The sequence below is a fragment of the Squalius cephalus genome, assembly GCF_949319135.1.
Source record: "Squalius cephalus genome assembly, chromosome: 11".
NCBI lineage: Eukaryota > Metazoa > Chordata > Actinopteri > Cypriniformes > Leuciscidae > Squalius > Squalius cephalus.
Window position 1 is genome coordinate 15,038,676 of NC_137132.1, and position 16,923 is coordinate 15,055,598.

Below are 16,923 nucleotides of genomic sequence, written 5' to 3' on the forward strand. Positions count from 1 at the left end.
AGAGACAAATCTCTGTGTAACCAGAGATTTAGTTTCTTTTAGTTTTTTTTTTCCATAATCTGAGAAAATTATCAACACTGACATCTGTTCATTATTGGAGATTGACTGAGTTGTTGTTCTGGACATGCTGGCGCCCAGCAACCCAAATCTGCGACCTGGAAGGTCACGACGTGCCTAACTTCAGGGTCCGAGTGTCAGCTGCATAAACGATGGATATGCTTCAGTCTATCTGTGGAAAATTACTATGTTTATCTATTTCTTAGCCAATGAGAATGATTTAACCTGAAGCAAGGACGTAGCTTAGACCTTGGTGTAGGATATAACTGCTGTGATCTTTGTAACTGTAAACGGGGCGGCCTACAAACTCTTTGTGAGTCTTGAAGCTGACTTCTGCTGATGAAACTGCAAACTATCTTCAGTAAAAGTTTTCTTCATGACGAGCGAACATACAGGTCATGAGATGAACTGGACCGTCTCTTTTAAAGGACTCTCATGCTAAAGGAGGTCCTTCAAAACATTTCTATTGATCATCTGATAAATTATTCAACAAGGCAATGCTTGAAAACTTTTGCTAAATTAGCACTATTTAAGCCTTAAAAATACATTTGAGACAAATACTAAAAATAGTATTCAGGCATGTAGCAAAATATAGATGAAATTATATAATTACTAATACACAGCCTTTTTTCCTACCTACTCACTCTAAAAACTGCTGGGTTGTGTTAACCCAATTTTGGGTCAAATATGGACTAACCCAACGTTGGGTTAAAAAATGCAATTTAAAAATGGTCAAATTGCATTTTGGACAAAATCAAAAATGGACAAAAATGCAATTTAAAAATGGACAAATTGCATTGGTTACATTAAAAATGTAAACCAACGTCTGGGTTTGTCCATTTTTAAATAGAATTTTTAACCCAACGTTGGGTTAGTCCATATTTGACCCAACATTGGGTTAACACAACCCAGCATTTTTTAGCTCCATTAACGTTTAACAACAAGAGTTAATGCATATAAAAAAATATTTTCATTATATTAGGAAAATATATATTATTTTTATATTAATGCAATTTGCAGTTAAAGTAGATCTGTTGTACTGTAGAAAATAGTAAGATATACATATCATATCATCTGAATAAATATGCTCATACACAGAAAAATAAACCAGGCCACTGACCTGTTTCCTGAAAACAATCAATACTGAAATCAAGGGTCAAGAATCACCTACACCCACTCAGTCAGATTACTGTAAATGTTTGTTTAGATTTGCAAATCCCTTGATCCCTTCTAATATTGTGTCTGAAAAGACTTTATCATTAAAATGTCAAGTAAATCTATTAAATGAGCTAAATTAAATGATACTTTTACTTTAGATTGCACACCATGATTAAGATTTTACCATGTTTGTTTTTCTGCCTGGGATCACTTATAATGTTAGTACACTCTAAAAACTGCTGGGTTGTGTTAACCCAATTTTGGGTCAAATATGGTCTCACCCAAGGTTGGGTTAAAAATTCAATTTAAAAATGGACAAACCCAGCCGTTGGTTTACATTTTTAATGTAACCAATGCAATTTGTCCATTTTTAAATTGCATTTTTGTCCATTTTTGATTTTGTCCAAAATGCATTTAAATTGCATTTTTTAACCCAACGTTGGGTGAGACCATATTTGACCCAACATTGGGTTAACACAACCCAGCAGTTTTTAGAGTGTAACATTGTATGGATATGCTATGCAGATCGGCGGATTGGCAAACTTCCTATGTGTTATTGTGAGTTCTTCTGTTTTTTAAGAATAATAGTCTGTCTTTTCCTGATTACCCTTTCTGTGATGGGATGAGTGAAGTTTCTGACCTCTCAATGACTTTAGGGAAGGTGATTTGTTATTTGTTCATATTTCATAATTTAGTTGTTTGATGATGTTGTTCAGTTAAAGCGGGGCTCAGTAACTTCGGGATTTCTTCGCTGTATTCTCGCTTTTTGCTCGCAGGTTTCTCTCTAGAGCTCCCCCCACAGCTTCGGAATAGATATTTGACAACACTGTTGTAAAAACTCGTAGGCGATTCTCGGACACCAGAGGCTAGTAGATCAACGACATCAAAGCAGATGGGACATTCTTTAAAAAGTCTTCTTCATTCGGGTTCAAACAGCGAGAGGGAGCGCAATAATGACAGAATTTTAGCAGATTTCTTTTGGCCGTAAAGCAATTGTTTACATCGCGAGACCTGATATCACGCGAGACTTCCTGACGCGGCGGCCGGCGGCCCGCCGGCTCAAAGTTGCAAGTGCGAATTTTCCGCTCACGGGCACCAGGGGGGTGCGAAACAACCACCATTCAACCCGAAATAAGTAATGTAACCATTCCAATGACTCCGAAGCTGTTCAGTTAAGGTAAAAAAGTTACTTAGTTCACCTTTAATGCAGGACAAAATAAATATTCTACAGCATGAGGACCTTTAATGGTCATAAATAACCCTCTTACAAGACAAGATAACTGAAGCAGAGCTGAGACCAGATAAAAAACAATCCCAAGATATAATCAAAACATCTTGTCTGATTCTAAAATGTTGCCATAGCATGTAGCTACTACACATTCAACAATTCAATCAGCTCACTATAACTTGTTTTCATCACTTTTATTAATCATATGAATTGTGAATTGTATAGTCATGTTCTCAAGAGACGGGTTGGGTTGTTGTTCTAATTTGGGATGATATAGGAAATAATTTTGCACATGATAAAGAATAAACATTATAATATTAAGCATTAGAGTGTTCAAACATCTTTATCCGAGCTGAACTATGAGGTGATGCACTTCAGCAGCTTCATTCACAGTGAAAGGAGTACTCGGCCTCTGACTGATCACCTGAAGGAAAAGAAAGATGTTCACATTCATACAACAATGGAAACCTGTAAATCTGAATAAACAATGTGCATCACATGATCAAAACATTCAACGCTGGCTTATTAAATCTTACTTGTTTGGTAGTAATCGTACACTTTGACCACAGCTGGCTTGAGATTCTTCACTGGAAGAATCTGTTTAATTTGTATCTGGTAATTCATTGGAATATTTTGTGGGATCTGCAGGAGGAAACAAACACATTAGTCATGGACATTATGGATAAAAGGTTTATGGATCGACCTAATTAAAATAATATGAATGTTGCTGTTTTCTCACCTCCTTCAAATACACAATGACATGATCATCTTTAGAATCGACCCGTTCCACAAGTGGTACGTATGATCCGGAAGAACTTCCAAGCTGTGGGGAAAAGTGCTGGTTAATTTCTAAATAGTGAACTCTAGAAACTTTACACATTCTGTGATGAATCACTCAAACACACCATTGATGTATCAGCTGTGAATCCAGATAAGAGTTTAATATCCACAATGACCATGTTAGTCCTTTCCTGTAGACCATCGTATCTGGAAAAGAGCAAGGTTTTGTTCTTAAATGCCTCAAAAATTAATAAATAAGCGAGAACAAAAGCCAGTAATTTACAAGACATGCAGAGATTATCACTCAAATCACTCATAATGTGTCAATAATAAAAATCTTTTCTTGTTTCTCAAGTAAGTGTTTAGTGTTGCAATTTAAACTACTGAGATATACCTTTTCAGTTTATATTGCTTTTGTGTTTATTAAGATGTTACAAATATTCAGTAAAGCCTTATTTGTTAGTTGATCTTACGTTATAATCTTTTTATTTCAATAAAAATTCTTACTTGACTGTGAAGTCCAAAATGGAATTTTGTCCCAATGTTTTGCAATCTCCCTCAATTTTAGCATCAATGCTCAATGTTTTAGCTTCAGTAGGAGTGGGAATGTTGTAGAACTGAGCTATCTGAGAGAGTCAACACAAACAAAAATAAATTAATAAACCATTTCACAGCAGAATAACCACAATGCCAAGAGAGAAAGAGAGAGAGTGAGTAAATGAAGCTGAACGCACTACAGACCTGCACAGACACACAGGTTGAGCCCTTCACTTCAATGCTGTATTTGGCTGGGACGGTCTGCAGCTGCTTCTCCTGGTACAGTAACTTGTTGTCCTGATTGACATCAAAGTGGTGAGTGTCTCCTGCTGACTGTACAGTCACTGTGCTGGAGCCGTCAGAGCTGAACACTTTGGTGGCGTACAAAGACAGAGCCTGAAGAGCCACCACTGTGTCCTGGGAAATAAATGTATTCAGTCATGTCACTTTTACTCATTCACACCGCTAATAATGTGTTTGATTGGAGTAGTTTGAGTAACCTGTGTGGAGGAGAATCCTCCATAGGCATTCTGCTGCTTCACAAGCCAGCTGACAATCCTGTTAGCATAGCCCAGATCAGCTGTAGTGACTGAATCTGCAGAGAGAACAGCTAGCAGCACATATGAGCTGATCTCCACTGCCAGAGAATCAGAGTCCTCAGCAGATGCAGACTGAGACCAGTGGAGATGAGACCCTTGAGGACAAAAGACACACGCGTAACTCAATGAGCATGACAAAAAACAATAGTACAGTCATAAAAGACAACAGAAATCATCAGAAACAAACCTCTTACCATCTGAAATAGCAACATCCAACAGTTTCTTGAAAAGCTGCTGTCGAGTGTCCGTGTCATTAGCCAGACTGAAAGTGTAGGTGAGCAGAGCAGTGGTGTAAATGTTTTTGACATCCTCAATGACGGATCTCAAGCATGACAATCCTTTACTGACGACAGGATCCTGTGACAAAAACAGAAACAGACACTGTGAGTGTCATTTTTCTATGAGTTTATACTGTGTTTCCTGAAGATGAACTTACAGTGACTGGAGTTTCCAGTTCAAGCAATGATGCAGTAATGTAGGCAGTCATGGTCACATTATCATTCACTCCACCCTGGAATATATGAGAAATGAAGGATAAATAAAGCAACACACTCAAACTAGGCTACTAAAGGAAAGTTAATCTAGACAAACTTTGATGTTGGCTTGAGAAAGTCTAATGGCCAGTTTCACAGACAAGCTTTAAGCTAGTCCCAGACTAAAATGCAAGTTTGAGCTGTCTTCACTGAAAACAACTTGCGTTGACATATCTTAAAGTCCCCCTGTGCTGAAAAACAAGCTTTTAATGTTGTTTATATGTCTGTGTGGGGTTTTTAAATGCTTTAAGACAACACCAATGCTGAGCATTTTCTCCTTAAAACTGCAGTGAACCAGACAGTCTCAAAAACGAGGTTTGAAATTGCTGGTGTTTCTGATGTCAACGAGTGGATCTCTGAGCTGGCGTGATTGACTGGGGGTGGGGTTCATTTGCATATTCATAGAACCACGTATACTAAATGAGGCAAGGGTGTAGTTACATTCAAGCTGTTTTAAGGCATGACAAATGTTTTTTCAAGGAAAACACATTTAACCCTCTACCACACGCATTATGATGCGACCTATAGAAAAAAATATTTTACTCTTTCTTTTCTTAGAATGGCTTAACTTGAAGTACTGTAAAAAAATAAATAAAAAAAAAATTGGAAAAAATATTGTTTTAAGGTACTTTATGATATGTTGCCCTACGGCAACAACATACAATAGTGGAAATGTTTAGAAAAAAATTGCCATTTAAATTTGAGTGGACCAACATTCCACAGGCCACAATCAACAACCTGATCAACTCTATGCGAAGGAGATGTGTTGCAATGCGTGAGGAAAATGGAGGTCACACCAAATACTGACTGGTTTTTGGGTCCCCCCGGACCCCCCCTCAATACAGTAAAACTGCACATTTTAGAGTGGCCTTTTATTGTGGCCAACCTAAGGTACACCTGTGAAATAATCATGCTGCCTTCAGCATCTTGATATGCCATACCTGTGAGAGGTGGATGGATTATCTTGGCAAAGGAGAAGTGCTCACTAACACAGATTTAGACAGATTTGTGAACAATATTTGAGAGAAATAGGCCTTTTGTGTACATAGAAAAAGCCTTAGAACTTTGAGTTCAGCTCATGAAAAATGGGGGCAAAAACATAAGTATTGCATTTATAACTTTGTTAAGTGTAGCTAGCTAAACTATTGCAATAATGTCATTCCACTATTGCACATTGTTGCCGCTTGGCAACACAAACATTTGGTCAATTTACCAAAAACTAACTTACCTGAGGTGATGTTTCCGATTTTTTTGTGTATGTGATATGGGCTGGTTTGTTACTGACGTTTTTTTTTTTTTCTTCAGCAACTACCGACAAGAGGCCGCAGTCTGTTAAAAATCGCGCCACAGAAAAAAACTGCATGTCATGTGACTTAACCAAAGCACATCATTGGCTAAACTAAGGTCTTCTCATTCCAACAAAAACACGAGAATGTTTTCTTAAAGAGACAATGGCAAGGAAGTGAATACAAAGAGTATGTTGCCATATGGCAACACCATGCGGTAGAGGGTTAAATATGTAATTTTGGTGATCAAGGGTGAGTTTTAAGAGATCAAATGATTGACTACAGGGGGACTTGAATAAAATATTACACTGCCATTGTTTTGTCTCAAGATGCACACCAGTAAATGTTTTTTTAAGGCATGTTTTAGAAAGGTACTTAAATATCCTAATTTAACTAAGGCCTGATCCTGGCTTAATCTAAACCATGTCTGTGAAACCAGGCCTAAAATGTTTTTTTTTTAAAGCTTAAACTTTTACAGGTCTAAGATTCCAGGTTTTGTAGTTACTAGACCATTTCTAGGTGGCTGCTATTGTGTTCTAGATAGAAAGAGAGATAGAGAGATATAGATAGACAGAAGTTGACAGACCTTCATTCTGTTGTTGAACAAGCTTCCCTGTTGGATAAAACAGCCGTCTGAATCCCGTCTACTTATTAACCAATTCTTTGCACCCTGAATAATTTCTGGATCAATAAATATGTATTTCTGTGCTCTGCCAAAAGACCTCAGGACAAAGGCAGTCAACCTGGTGGTGTGGAAGATACAATTAAATAAAATGTCATCAGGTGTTTCATCCATCATCAATTTCAAAACAAATTATTTGAACCGAGAGACACATTTTTAAATGTGTTTTTTTTTTTGTACCATACTCTTGGGTTTATTGCAGATTACCTTGATATTTCTGTTTAACAAAAGTGATAGTGAAAATATATTTACCATGTATTCCCATCACCATAACCAAATGTGCTGTATGATCCATCAAAATGTTTGTAGTTCATTTGTCTCTGGTATCCTGTTTAGTGTGATAATGGTTAACACTTCAACAGTTTGTTTGGGTTGATTCAATGTGTCTGATTATTCAACTTTACTGAATGACTTTCAGGTGTGTTGAAAAATGCATAATTTTTTATTTTCTTGACATGATTTATGTCTCTCACCGCTCTTCAGGAAGCCTGTGGCTCTCTCTCGGATGGCTGAGGTGAGCTGCTCTGTGTTCTCCAGATACTGCAGAATGTAAATATTGGGAGAAAGAACAGCCATGTTTTGCTCTCCACAGCCGTACGGCATCCGTAATAATCCATCAAGGTTCTTCAGAGCACGACCCAATATGTCTCCTATAAACCATACACACATGAAACTCACTACATTTTATAAGTCCAAACCCAATCTCCTCATATATGCTTGTATTTGTAAATGTTACCAATGACTGAAACAGAGGATCTGGCTGATCCCTCTATCACATCTTTAGGGAGAGTCAGAGCCACTTCCTCTAAGAGACTGTCACCTAAAAACCAGACAGACAGAAACACATATCAGTGATCAGCAAAGTAACTCTATAAATTTAGCGAAGTTCCTAAAGGTAATTTCGGGAGGAGTGAACCCATCTAATCTTTTAATTAACTGCTGGAGCATATAAGCAGCCGCTTACCTGACTCTGGCGGCATCCCTCCACCTCCCCAACTCCTCCAACATAATTAGGCATCTTGTTGCCATACTGATCACAGGGGGGTATATCTAAGCTCGAGTTGAAGTTGCTTCCTCGAACCCCTCCACTGCGGTCAGCATGCCAAATACGCTTAACCTTATTAGCTTAAAGATTAATGAACAAACAAACTCATGAAAGATTCTAAAACCATCTGTGAAGTCCCAATATAATTGAGGCATGTGTACCAACTAGCCAATCATGGCCGGCAGATGCAGTGATGTTGCAAGCTGCTTTCCAGCGTATAAAAAGGAAACCTGAAAACACATCATCAGCTTCAAATGTCTGAAGGAAGACTGCACAGGCACAACCAAAGCATGGCAATGCAACGTGGCGTCTGGTTCCTCTCTCAGAGAACCATGGTTGCATGCGTAATAACGTTTCCTTGAGAAAGAACTCAATGCTTCATCAGCTGACGCAATGGCAACGACAATACCAACTACGCCATGCTGACCAGTGCCTGCTTAGAGACTAAAAATAATCTAGAACCTTAGTGTGCGAAAGTCTCATTAATAATGGACACTGATAACAGTTTAAGACGTGGATGCACAATAGCGCTCCTCCCTATCACAGTGACTTATGGAAAAGCTGATAGAGACACAAAAGCTGTTTACATTTAAGTCTTCACAGGGAGTTTTGCACATGTAAGCAGTTTTCTCTACCGTGAACGAGATTATAATGTTATTCCCCGACACTGATGTACAGATAAAACGTTAAATCTGAGGTAGTAGACATATAAAGCTAAGAACTTAATAACCGAGAGACATATATCGCGGAATACGTCATTCTCCAGAATTCACCTGCGGTCAGGACACTTAAAGGGCACCTATTATGCAAAATTCACTTTTACATGGTGTTTGAACATTAATGTGTGTTGGCAGTGTGTGTACAAAACCATCCTATAATGCTAAAAATCCACCCAGTGTTTTTTTTAAATCCCCATAAATCATAAGCACTGTCTCAGAACGAGCTAGCCTGGTTAAAACCAGACCCTTCTCAGTTGAAACTGAGTGTAGGGTCTGGAGAAGCTATGTAGACAAATCATTTCCAAAGGGGCGTCACCAACCGACGTAGCTCAAATTCCGACCCTTCGCAGGGAGCTTGATTGACAGGTGATCTGACCAATCATACTTCGCCATCCGCCATTTTGTCCGACAAAGCAGTCAGGAGAGTAGATTAACATAGGAGGATTTGAACTTGAAAAACGGAGTGTACTGACGCCTTTCCGTGGTTAAAACAACATTCCTTCTTATGTTTGTTCATGTTTATTTGAGGCTATAAATTAACTAGAAGGAAGAGATGATCGGTTCACAAGAACAGCTTCTGATGCTCTACAGCGATCTGTCACGGCACATTAAAGAGCAACAAAACGGTATTTATTGTTTAAATTTCTTTTAAAAAATTACCAAATTTGAAAGCTGAGACTTTGTTTAATATGTTTAATATCAAACGTAACCGAAAAGTAGCCTGCTCTGTCCTGTCTGCCAGCGTGTTGTCAGTCTCCTCTCTGCTCTGCAATGTATTTTTCACTGCGTGAGAACTCCTTCAGCATCACTGCGCTGTCGTCATCATGTAAATCCCTCCCCAAACGTTTCTGATTGGTGCCGCGATTTCGGCGGCACAGAAATGAGTTTGAATGGGCTCTTCTCCAGACTATCCTGGAGAGAGAATTAAAATTCGCCGGAAGTAGTCTGGGTTTTCCCAGGCTAAGAACGAGCTGTTCTCAGAATCAATGCAATGTGACGTAGAATTGCACAAGCCCCGCCCACGACTGTTGATTGGCACTGCAGTTTGAGCATAGACCCGCCCTGAGTGAGCTGGACACAGTCCGCCATTGTTTCGACGCTGGAGCAGCTGTAGAATGTCTCCTAAAGCGATTGAGGTGTTTTGTTTTTTTGATGTTAGAATAAGCATAGCAGTCTTCATTTACTCTCGTTGTTACTCGAGGATTGCTCAGTACAACTGCTCTCGTGATCCAGCTTACAGTCTCCGGAGCGACAGGACTAACGTTACTGATCACGGCAGAAATGAAAGTGAGAGCGCGCACTTTATGACAGCTCATCCAGCCGTTTTACAGATATAAAGTTTACCAGTTTATTAAGCACCCACTGAAAAGGTGTGTATATATTTGTTTACTGTTAGTTGTAACAAGTGTTTTGTGTACTTCGCTGTGTAACGTTATGTTCCATGATAATATAAGTTATAAACGTAATTAAAATAAACATACCTGTTCTATCTCTATTCAGCATATATTCTCTAGCTCTGTGGGCATTATTGTCCGACTCGAACACCCTTACTGTGAGTTTCTGTTTTGATATTATCATCTTTCTGTGAGATGAGATTGTCCTGGCTCTGAGTGCGAGCTGGTTCTGGCTCCGCCCCCTGTGCGTGGAACCGCATCTCATTAACTTTTAAAGGAGACACACTAAAACGGTGCGTTTTTCTCAGCCCCCAAAAAATGACAATTTAAACATGCTGTAAAATATTATCTGTGGGGTATTTTGAGCTAAACTTCACATACACACTCTGGGGACATCAGAGACTTATTTTACATCTTGTGAAAAGGGGCATAATAGGTGCCCTTTAACGCTTAATGGACTAATACAGTGATATAAAAGACCAAACTCTCACCTTATTGGGGATGTAGGCTATCCTAGATAAAGGAACAGGCAAGTGGACTCAGAATATGAATGTAACGCACAAAGTTTCACGCTAAGCGATTCCTAGTGAAATACTGGCATAAAGTTGGCTTGACACTGGATATTCAATATTCACACATTTAGGGACGTCTCTAAAGTTACATACGACATTGGTACACGCGTTTCTAACTTCAATAGCATCTGAAGAGAATGACTTACAGTAATAAAACCAACTGTAAAATGTTCATGTAGGTGCCAGGCATGATGCACACCTTTTAGATTTTTAATCAAATAAACTGTCAAATCATGTGTAAATATTGCTATTTTTTCAGTACCGCATGAGCTCATATTTATTTTAATGTCAACCATTTAAAAAGTGTGCATCATGCCTGACACCTAGGCCTACATGAACAATTTGCAGTTGCTTGGTTGGTCCGATAGGAGGAGTCTGCCCCCGTCGAGGAATGATTTTTCCAATTGACCCTTCGCAAAGACCCGCCCCCCCATAGTGACTGTCGCTATGTCCGACAAGCTACGCTGCTCTCACGCCACACCATGTTCTCACGCAGTGAAAAATACATCGCGGAGCAGAGAGGAGACTGACAACACGCTGACAGACAGGACAGACCAGGTTACTTTTCGGTTACTTTTGATATTAAACATATTAAACAAAGTCTCACCTTTCAAATTTGGTCATTTTTTTAATTTAAATGATACATACTGCTTTGTGGCTCTTAAATGTGTCTGACAGATCGCTGTAGAGCATCAGTTAAAGCTGCTCGTGAACCGATCATCTCTTCCTTCTAGTTAATTTATAGCATCAAATAAACATGAACAAACATAAGAAGGAATGTTGTTTTAACCACGGAAAGACGTTAGTACACTCCGTTTTTCAAGTTCAAATCCTCCCATGTTAATCTACTAACTCTCCTCACTGCTTTGTCGGACAAAATGGCGGATGGCGAAGTATGATTGGTCAGATCACCTGTCAATCAAGCTCCCTGCGAAGGGTCAATTGCCCTCGCCTCTCAAAACCTGTTCACTACCGTCTCAACGGCTGCGCCGAACAGACCAGTGGGTGAGACACGGGCATCTAGGAGGACTGTTATGTTACAAATGAAGCCACAGATGCCTCTGTTGTCACCAGAGCGGCCATAGATTGTTCAAGGGAATGGGCCGGACCATTCCAAGCACAGTCTGGCTGTAGCACGAGTCATAAGCTCCACTAGCTCATAGTATTTCGAATTTTGCGGCATGGTGCGGGAAACAGATCTTTTACAAATATCTGTCTCTACTGACTCCGTGCTTTCTATTTCGTCAGAATCATGAGAAAAAAAACGTTTTATACACTGTGGAGAACCTTGCGATGTCAGCACTGCATCGGCCATAATTGGCTGTTGTTACACGTGCCTCAGACACTAGGTCCTGCGTCCCCATTGCATCAGCTGATGCGGCGTTGAGTTCTCTCGAAAGGGAACTACATTTGTCATGAAAGGCTGACAATTTTTTTCTGCTTTCTCAATTAAAATGTCGGAGACATATTAGAATATTTTGGTTACTGTATATTTTAGCTCCATCTATTGGTCCTCAAATGTCCTCTATGCAATGTGTACTAATTTTCATGAAGTTGGAGATTTTGTTTAGAAGATATAGCCATTTAATCTTTACAGTCTGTATGACAAATTAATGAGTCAAAATTCTTTGAGCATCTTTTTGTCAGTTGAAAAAGCTTCATTGCTTGGTCCCCAAAAAAATGAACAAAAGCAAACGGGACCCACCATTATCAGGGCTTGTACACCAAAATGTATAAATATTTGCAGACTTACCATTTGGACACAATAACCAGCTTTGAGTGTCTGTCTTTTCAGTTCCTTCCGCCTGCAGCATAAAATCATACATCATACTGACATAAGCAGCATTATGATAAAGGGTAATTGACGTCTAGTGGAAGTTTGACGTGCGCTGACCTGTACAAGCAGACTTCGTGTGACCGTGTCAATACGTCCTCTCTCTGGGACGCTCACAATCTCATTGTCACACACAGCCGGGGACGCGTCTGCCTCTGCACTGACTGTAATATTCAAGACTCCTACAACACAAGACATGTACGTGAAGATACAACAGACACAAACACAGAGAAACCATCCCAGAAAAAAAAAAAAAAACAGATTTTCTCAGCTAGAGAAGCTCACATTTCTCTTTTTTAAAGTTTAGAAGAGACCTCCACAACTGACTTACAGTCCACAAGTCTCACTACAGGAACAGTAACCCTGGAGCTTTCTTTGCTGAAAGGCACATTAAAGGCTTACGACTCATTCTTTGTCCAATTTGATTATTAATACATATTATATGGTAGAAATGTTTGAGTTCATAATGAGATTTGATTTGTAAAGTTGTTGAGATGTCTTCTAGACTCTTCTAGACTTCTAGCTAAGGAGAAAAATATGAGGACAGTGTGTGATGTTGAGGTCTCTTCTAAAACCCTCATCCTTCTGAAGGATTCCAAATTTAAGAATCTATTTCAAATATGCTTCCTTACATAACATCACGGTAAAGAATATTGTATTTAGTGTTTAAGGGTAAGATAATGATTCTGCTCAGCAAAGTTGCCTTTCCTGTTTTCTCCTTATTGTCTTCAATGGCTCTTGGAGTCCCAGTTTCACTCAGACTGATGGGATTAGCAGATGAATGATTCGTCTATGCAATTTGCAATGCAATAGACTGTTATGCTGATTGAATTAGGATTGGCCAGACCCTCAGTCTAGGGTGTGATACCTAAACCTGTATACTCATTTAGATGCTTTGTTTGAATTTGTCTCCACCTTCAAAAGTCCCTCCTCCTAAAAAGCCTATAAGACACCATAAACAATTATGTACTTCAGACTGTTTGGAAGAAATGCAGCAACGTCCTCAATAAAGAATATAACTTCTTGAACGTATCCCAAACGTCTCCTGGTTTTGCTGAAAAAGTTTACAACACTTCCCTCAGGTCTTAATGCATACTGAAAAAAAAACTGACTTTTGGACCCAGCAAAGCAAACTCAAGCAACTCGAGCAAAAGTCTCCATTTTTATGGTAATGTTACCTCATTTATGACTAGACCCTCCCTCCTCCTCATCCGCGCACTAACCCCCCAAACCCCACCCCCAAATCCTTCTTGTCAGTTATTGGCTGGAACAGTTTGTTATGTTTCGTGGTGCAGGTTAGCCCAGTTTGTTTTTCTTGCCGTTTGTGGAGCCTGGGGTGTCTACAGAGACCGCGTTTTTTTACAGTGTGTTCAGGGGACAGGTAGCTAGCGGATGGTGAGTAGATGTTTGCTGTATGTGACAAAAAATGTTTTGGCCTAAAAAACGTGTGACATCGCTTAGAGCACCTTTAATGTCTCTCCTACTACTGTTCTGTCCATTAAAGGTGAAAAACTCCAATGTCATTGTGGCAAGCAGGGCGAGGCTGAGAGCAGTGGGAGATAGGTGCGAGGCCGGTGGCGTGATTGATGAGACCAGTCTCGTATCTCTCACGGAGGAGCTACGGAAGCATAAAAGGAGGAGCGACGACAGTGAAGGACGAGGGAGGACCAGGCCTGGACTATTTATGATAGGTTTTGTTTATATGTGGCGGCAGTCATCCATAAGGGGCCGCCGCTTTTACTTTCGCTTTGTTGTTTGTTTATTTTACATGATTAAAGTCTATAAATATTCGCCAGTTCCCGCCTCCTCCTTCCCACAACAACTAACTTTTGTTACAACTAACTTTCGTTACAGTCATAAAAAGCGCCCCCACGTAAGACAATAAAGAGATCTCCCATGTTTCCCACAGCCCATTCTTATTTTGAACTCCTTTCTCTCAGAACTTTCTCATGTCTCAGTTGTGCCTACTTTTATTTCTCCTAAGGAATTTTAGGAGAAACATTTGAGTCACTGTTGATACTAAAATGAGAGATATTTGAGAATCACAATTAAGTCTCCTGAGATAAAAAAAAAGAAAAAAAAAGAAACCTTTGAACAATAAAAATATTCCTATACTGGAGTCTTGTAAGAGATTGCAGCAAGACAATAAATAGATGTTCAATGTTTCTTCCACCACATTCTCAGTTTTGACTCTTTGTCTTTCAAATAATTCTCATTTGTGCCCATTTTAATTTCTCCTAAGGTGAAATGCTGTTGATACTAAAATGAGAATCACAAGTCTCCTGAGCTTAGGAAAAGCAGCCACTTAGCAATAAAATTCCTCTGAATGATTCAGCTTGGAAAACTCACCAAGAACAGAAGGAGTGAGGATCCATTTAAAGGTTTTTCTTCCATTAGCACATAGACAGGATGAATACTGATCATCAGAGGAGGCTTTGAGAGTGTAGTCTGAGGACGGAGCTGGAGTCACTTTAACCTGTCAATCAACCACACATGATTAGAGGCATATTTGATATGATTTGATTAGACTGAGTCTGAAATCTCACCATGATGCACTTGGACAGATAGCTGAAGACCGTGGCCTTCAGCTCAAAGATCTCCCCACGGATGATGGAGTAAGGCAGAGAGAGCTCCAGAAAGAAGGGCTGGAAAACTGTCAGCTGAGCAGGAGGAGCGAGACCCAGACCTTCAGAGGACAGACAGAAGACCTCCGTCTCCCAAGAGGTGATGGTGTCAGGAACCGTGACAGGAACCTGAGCTGATCCAGAGTCCCTGCGGAGGAATTACAACAATAGGCATATTTGATTCTGACTCTGCCACTTTTCCTGTATTAAATAACAATATTCAGCACACAGATGATAAAATAACTGAATTCAGAATCTGCAAAGCAAGCAAGGTATTTTCTTGCAGGTCTTGTGGGTGTGAGGGGGAGATGATGTTTTAAAGAGGAGTAACTAAGATAAATATGATGTTAAATGTGATACACGTTAAATATTGATTACGCTTCACATACCCCACTTCAGCAAGTTCCCAGATCCACGTTTCTGGAAAGACGGTCCGAATCGTCACTGCTGGAGAATGTCTGTCTAAACTATCACCCAGTCTTGAAGAAGACATCACCATTGGAGCATAATCCATCTCTGGAAAAGAAGTGATATTTTGTAGTTAAGTGATATGTATGTGAAAAGCACGTCAAAATAAGTCTATATGCAGTAAGAAGTGAAGGCAGTCAGATCATCATTTTCATACACGTTAGAGATTTATTTTACTGTTGTTAAAAAAACAACAACGCATCACTACTACATCAATTGTTTGAATTGTAATTTGTGTGTAATTTGTCAAGTTTCACAAATTGAACATTTTATTTTTTTAAATGTATTTAATAACAAGCACCTACATATTAAAACATTACAGCTTGGATTGTGATAACAGTACATGTACCTATATCATGGTATCGGTGTTGGTGATACATCAAGCCTCTGTATGACAGACACTGAGGGACTCGCACAACCAAATTTGTTGCCATCTTCAATCCCACTCTCTGTCAAATGATAATGATGAACCACAATAAAAGTCATGAAAACACAAATTATTTTTATTCTCAGTATAATCAAGAGGGATTTTTATGGATTTACTTATGCATGTGCAGTATATACTCTGCCAATCATTATCTAGTGCACTGCCACACATATAATCCACCTGTTACCTTTAAGGATTCATAGACGTTGTCTGTCGGCACAGCTCGACGGGGTCTCACATGCAGACACTCCCGCTCATCTTCAACAGCATAAGGATAATCTGACCCCGACTGCACTGGCAGCAAGTTGAAGACCTGTGACGGGACCACGTTCACACATTATCAGTATGATATCCAAATAATTCATATATTTTCCAACAGAGAAGATTAATGTAAATCTCCTGAGACTGGGATGTCAGCTTAAACACTGATGGATCATAGCAGTAATATCTAATGTCTGTTATCACTAGTTCCCTTTCAAAAGCTACTATCAATGCTGCAGTGCTTTTGGGAATACACTCTGTGTGACCAGCTGCGAAATATGTGTGTATACACGCTAATGAAATTGGCCTTGAACTTGGCAGACTCTGACGTCATTGGAATGCGCTCTTGTCAGAGGCTATAAATAAATGTGAAACGGGTGCGTTTTCAGGTTTCTTTGTCTTCGAGACCATGCTGCGTTTGTCTCTGTGTGCTTCACCTCTTTGTCTGTCACTCTTGTTAATAGTTAGTTTTCAACTGGCAGTGTGCAGAAATTCTCTCTGTATGTGAAGCGAAAGAAGAAAAGAGAAATTATGAGTCAAAGCAGACAGTGTGTGTCTCAGTGTTCACGGCCCTTGCCTGAATGAACGACACACCTCAGTTCTGTTTTGTCTGTTTTGGAAAAGAGCATGCTGCCTGTGGGTTGGAACAAGGCTAGTGCGAGCATTACGAAAGGTTTCGGTTAAGCTGCTTCATGCTCGCCTTGGGGCGCCCCCTTGTA

At 39.6% G+C, this 16,923-nt stretch overlaps 1 protein-coding gene across 1 annotated transcript in view; it reads right to left on the minus strand.

The window, feature by feature from the left end:
- Positions 1-2,384: 2,384 nt before the first annotated feature.
- LOC307166552 (alpha-2-macroglobulin-like) overlaps positions 2,385-16,923 on the minus strand; it is a 69,111-nt gene continuing 54,572 nt past the window's right edge. Inside the window, exons 15-34 of the mRNA XM_079884989.1 lie at positions 16,131-16,256; positions 15,866-15,965; positions 15,438-15,564; positions 14,971-15,196; positions 14,774-14,900; positions 12,485-12,606; positions 12,344-12,395; positions 7,597-7,680; positions 7,334-7,510; positions 7,113-7,188; positions 6,765-6,921; positions 4,796-4,870; positions 4,554-4,716; positions 4,261-4,454; positions 3,965-4,177; positions 3,731-3,849; positions 3,349-3,430; positions 3,183-3,266; positions 2,980-3,085; positions 2,385-2,867 (exon numbers count right to left, since the gene is read on the minus strand). Of these exons, the coding sequence (XP_079741115.1) occupies positions 2,827-2,867; positions 2,980-3,085; positions 3,183-3,266; positions 3,349-3,430; positions 3,731-3,849; positions 3,965-4,177; positions 4,261-4,454; positions 4,554-4,716; positions 4,796-4,870; positions 6,765-6,921; positions 7,113-7,188; positions 7,334-7,510; positions 7,597-7,680; positions 12,344-12,395; positions 12,485-12,606; positions 14,774-14,900; positions 14,971-15,196; positions 15,438-15,564; positions 15,866-15,965; positions 16,131-16,256 (2,451 nt within the window). The 3' untranslated portion in view covers positions 2,385-2,826. The remainder of the gene's footprint in view (positions 2,868-2,979; positions 3,086-3,182; positions 3,267-3,348; positions 3,431-3,730; positions 3,850-3,964; positions 4,178-4,260; positions 4,455-4,553; positions 4,717-4,795; positions 4,871-6,764; positions 6,922-7,112; positions 7,189-7,333; positions 7,511-7,596; positions 7,681-12,343; positions 12,396-12,484; positions 12,607-14,773; positions 14,901-14,970; positions 15,197-15,437; positions 15,565-15,865; positions 15,966-16,130; positions 16,257-16,923) is intronic.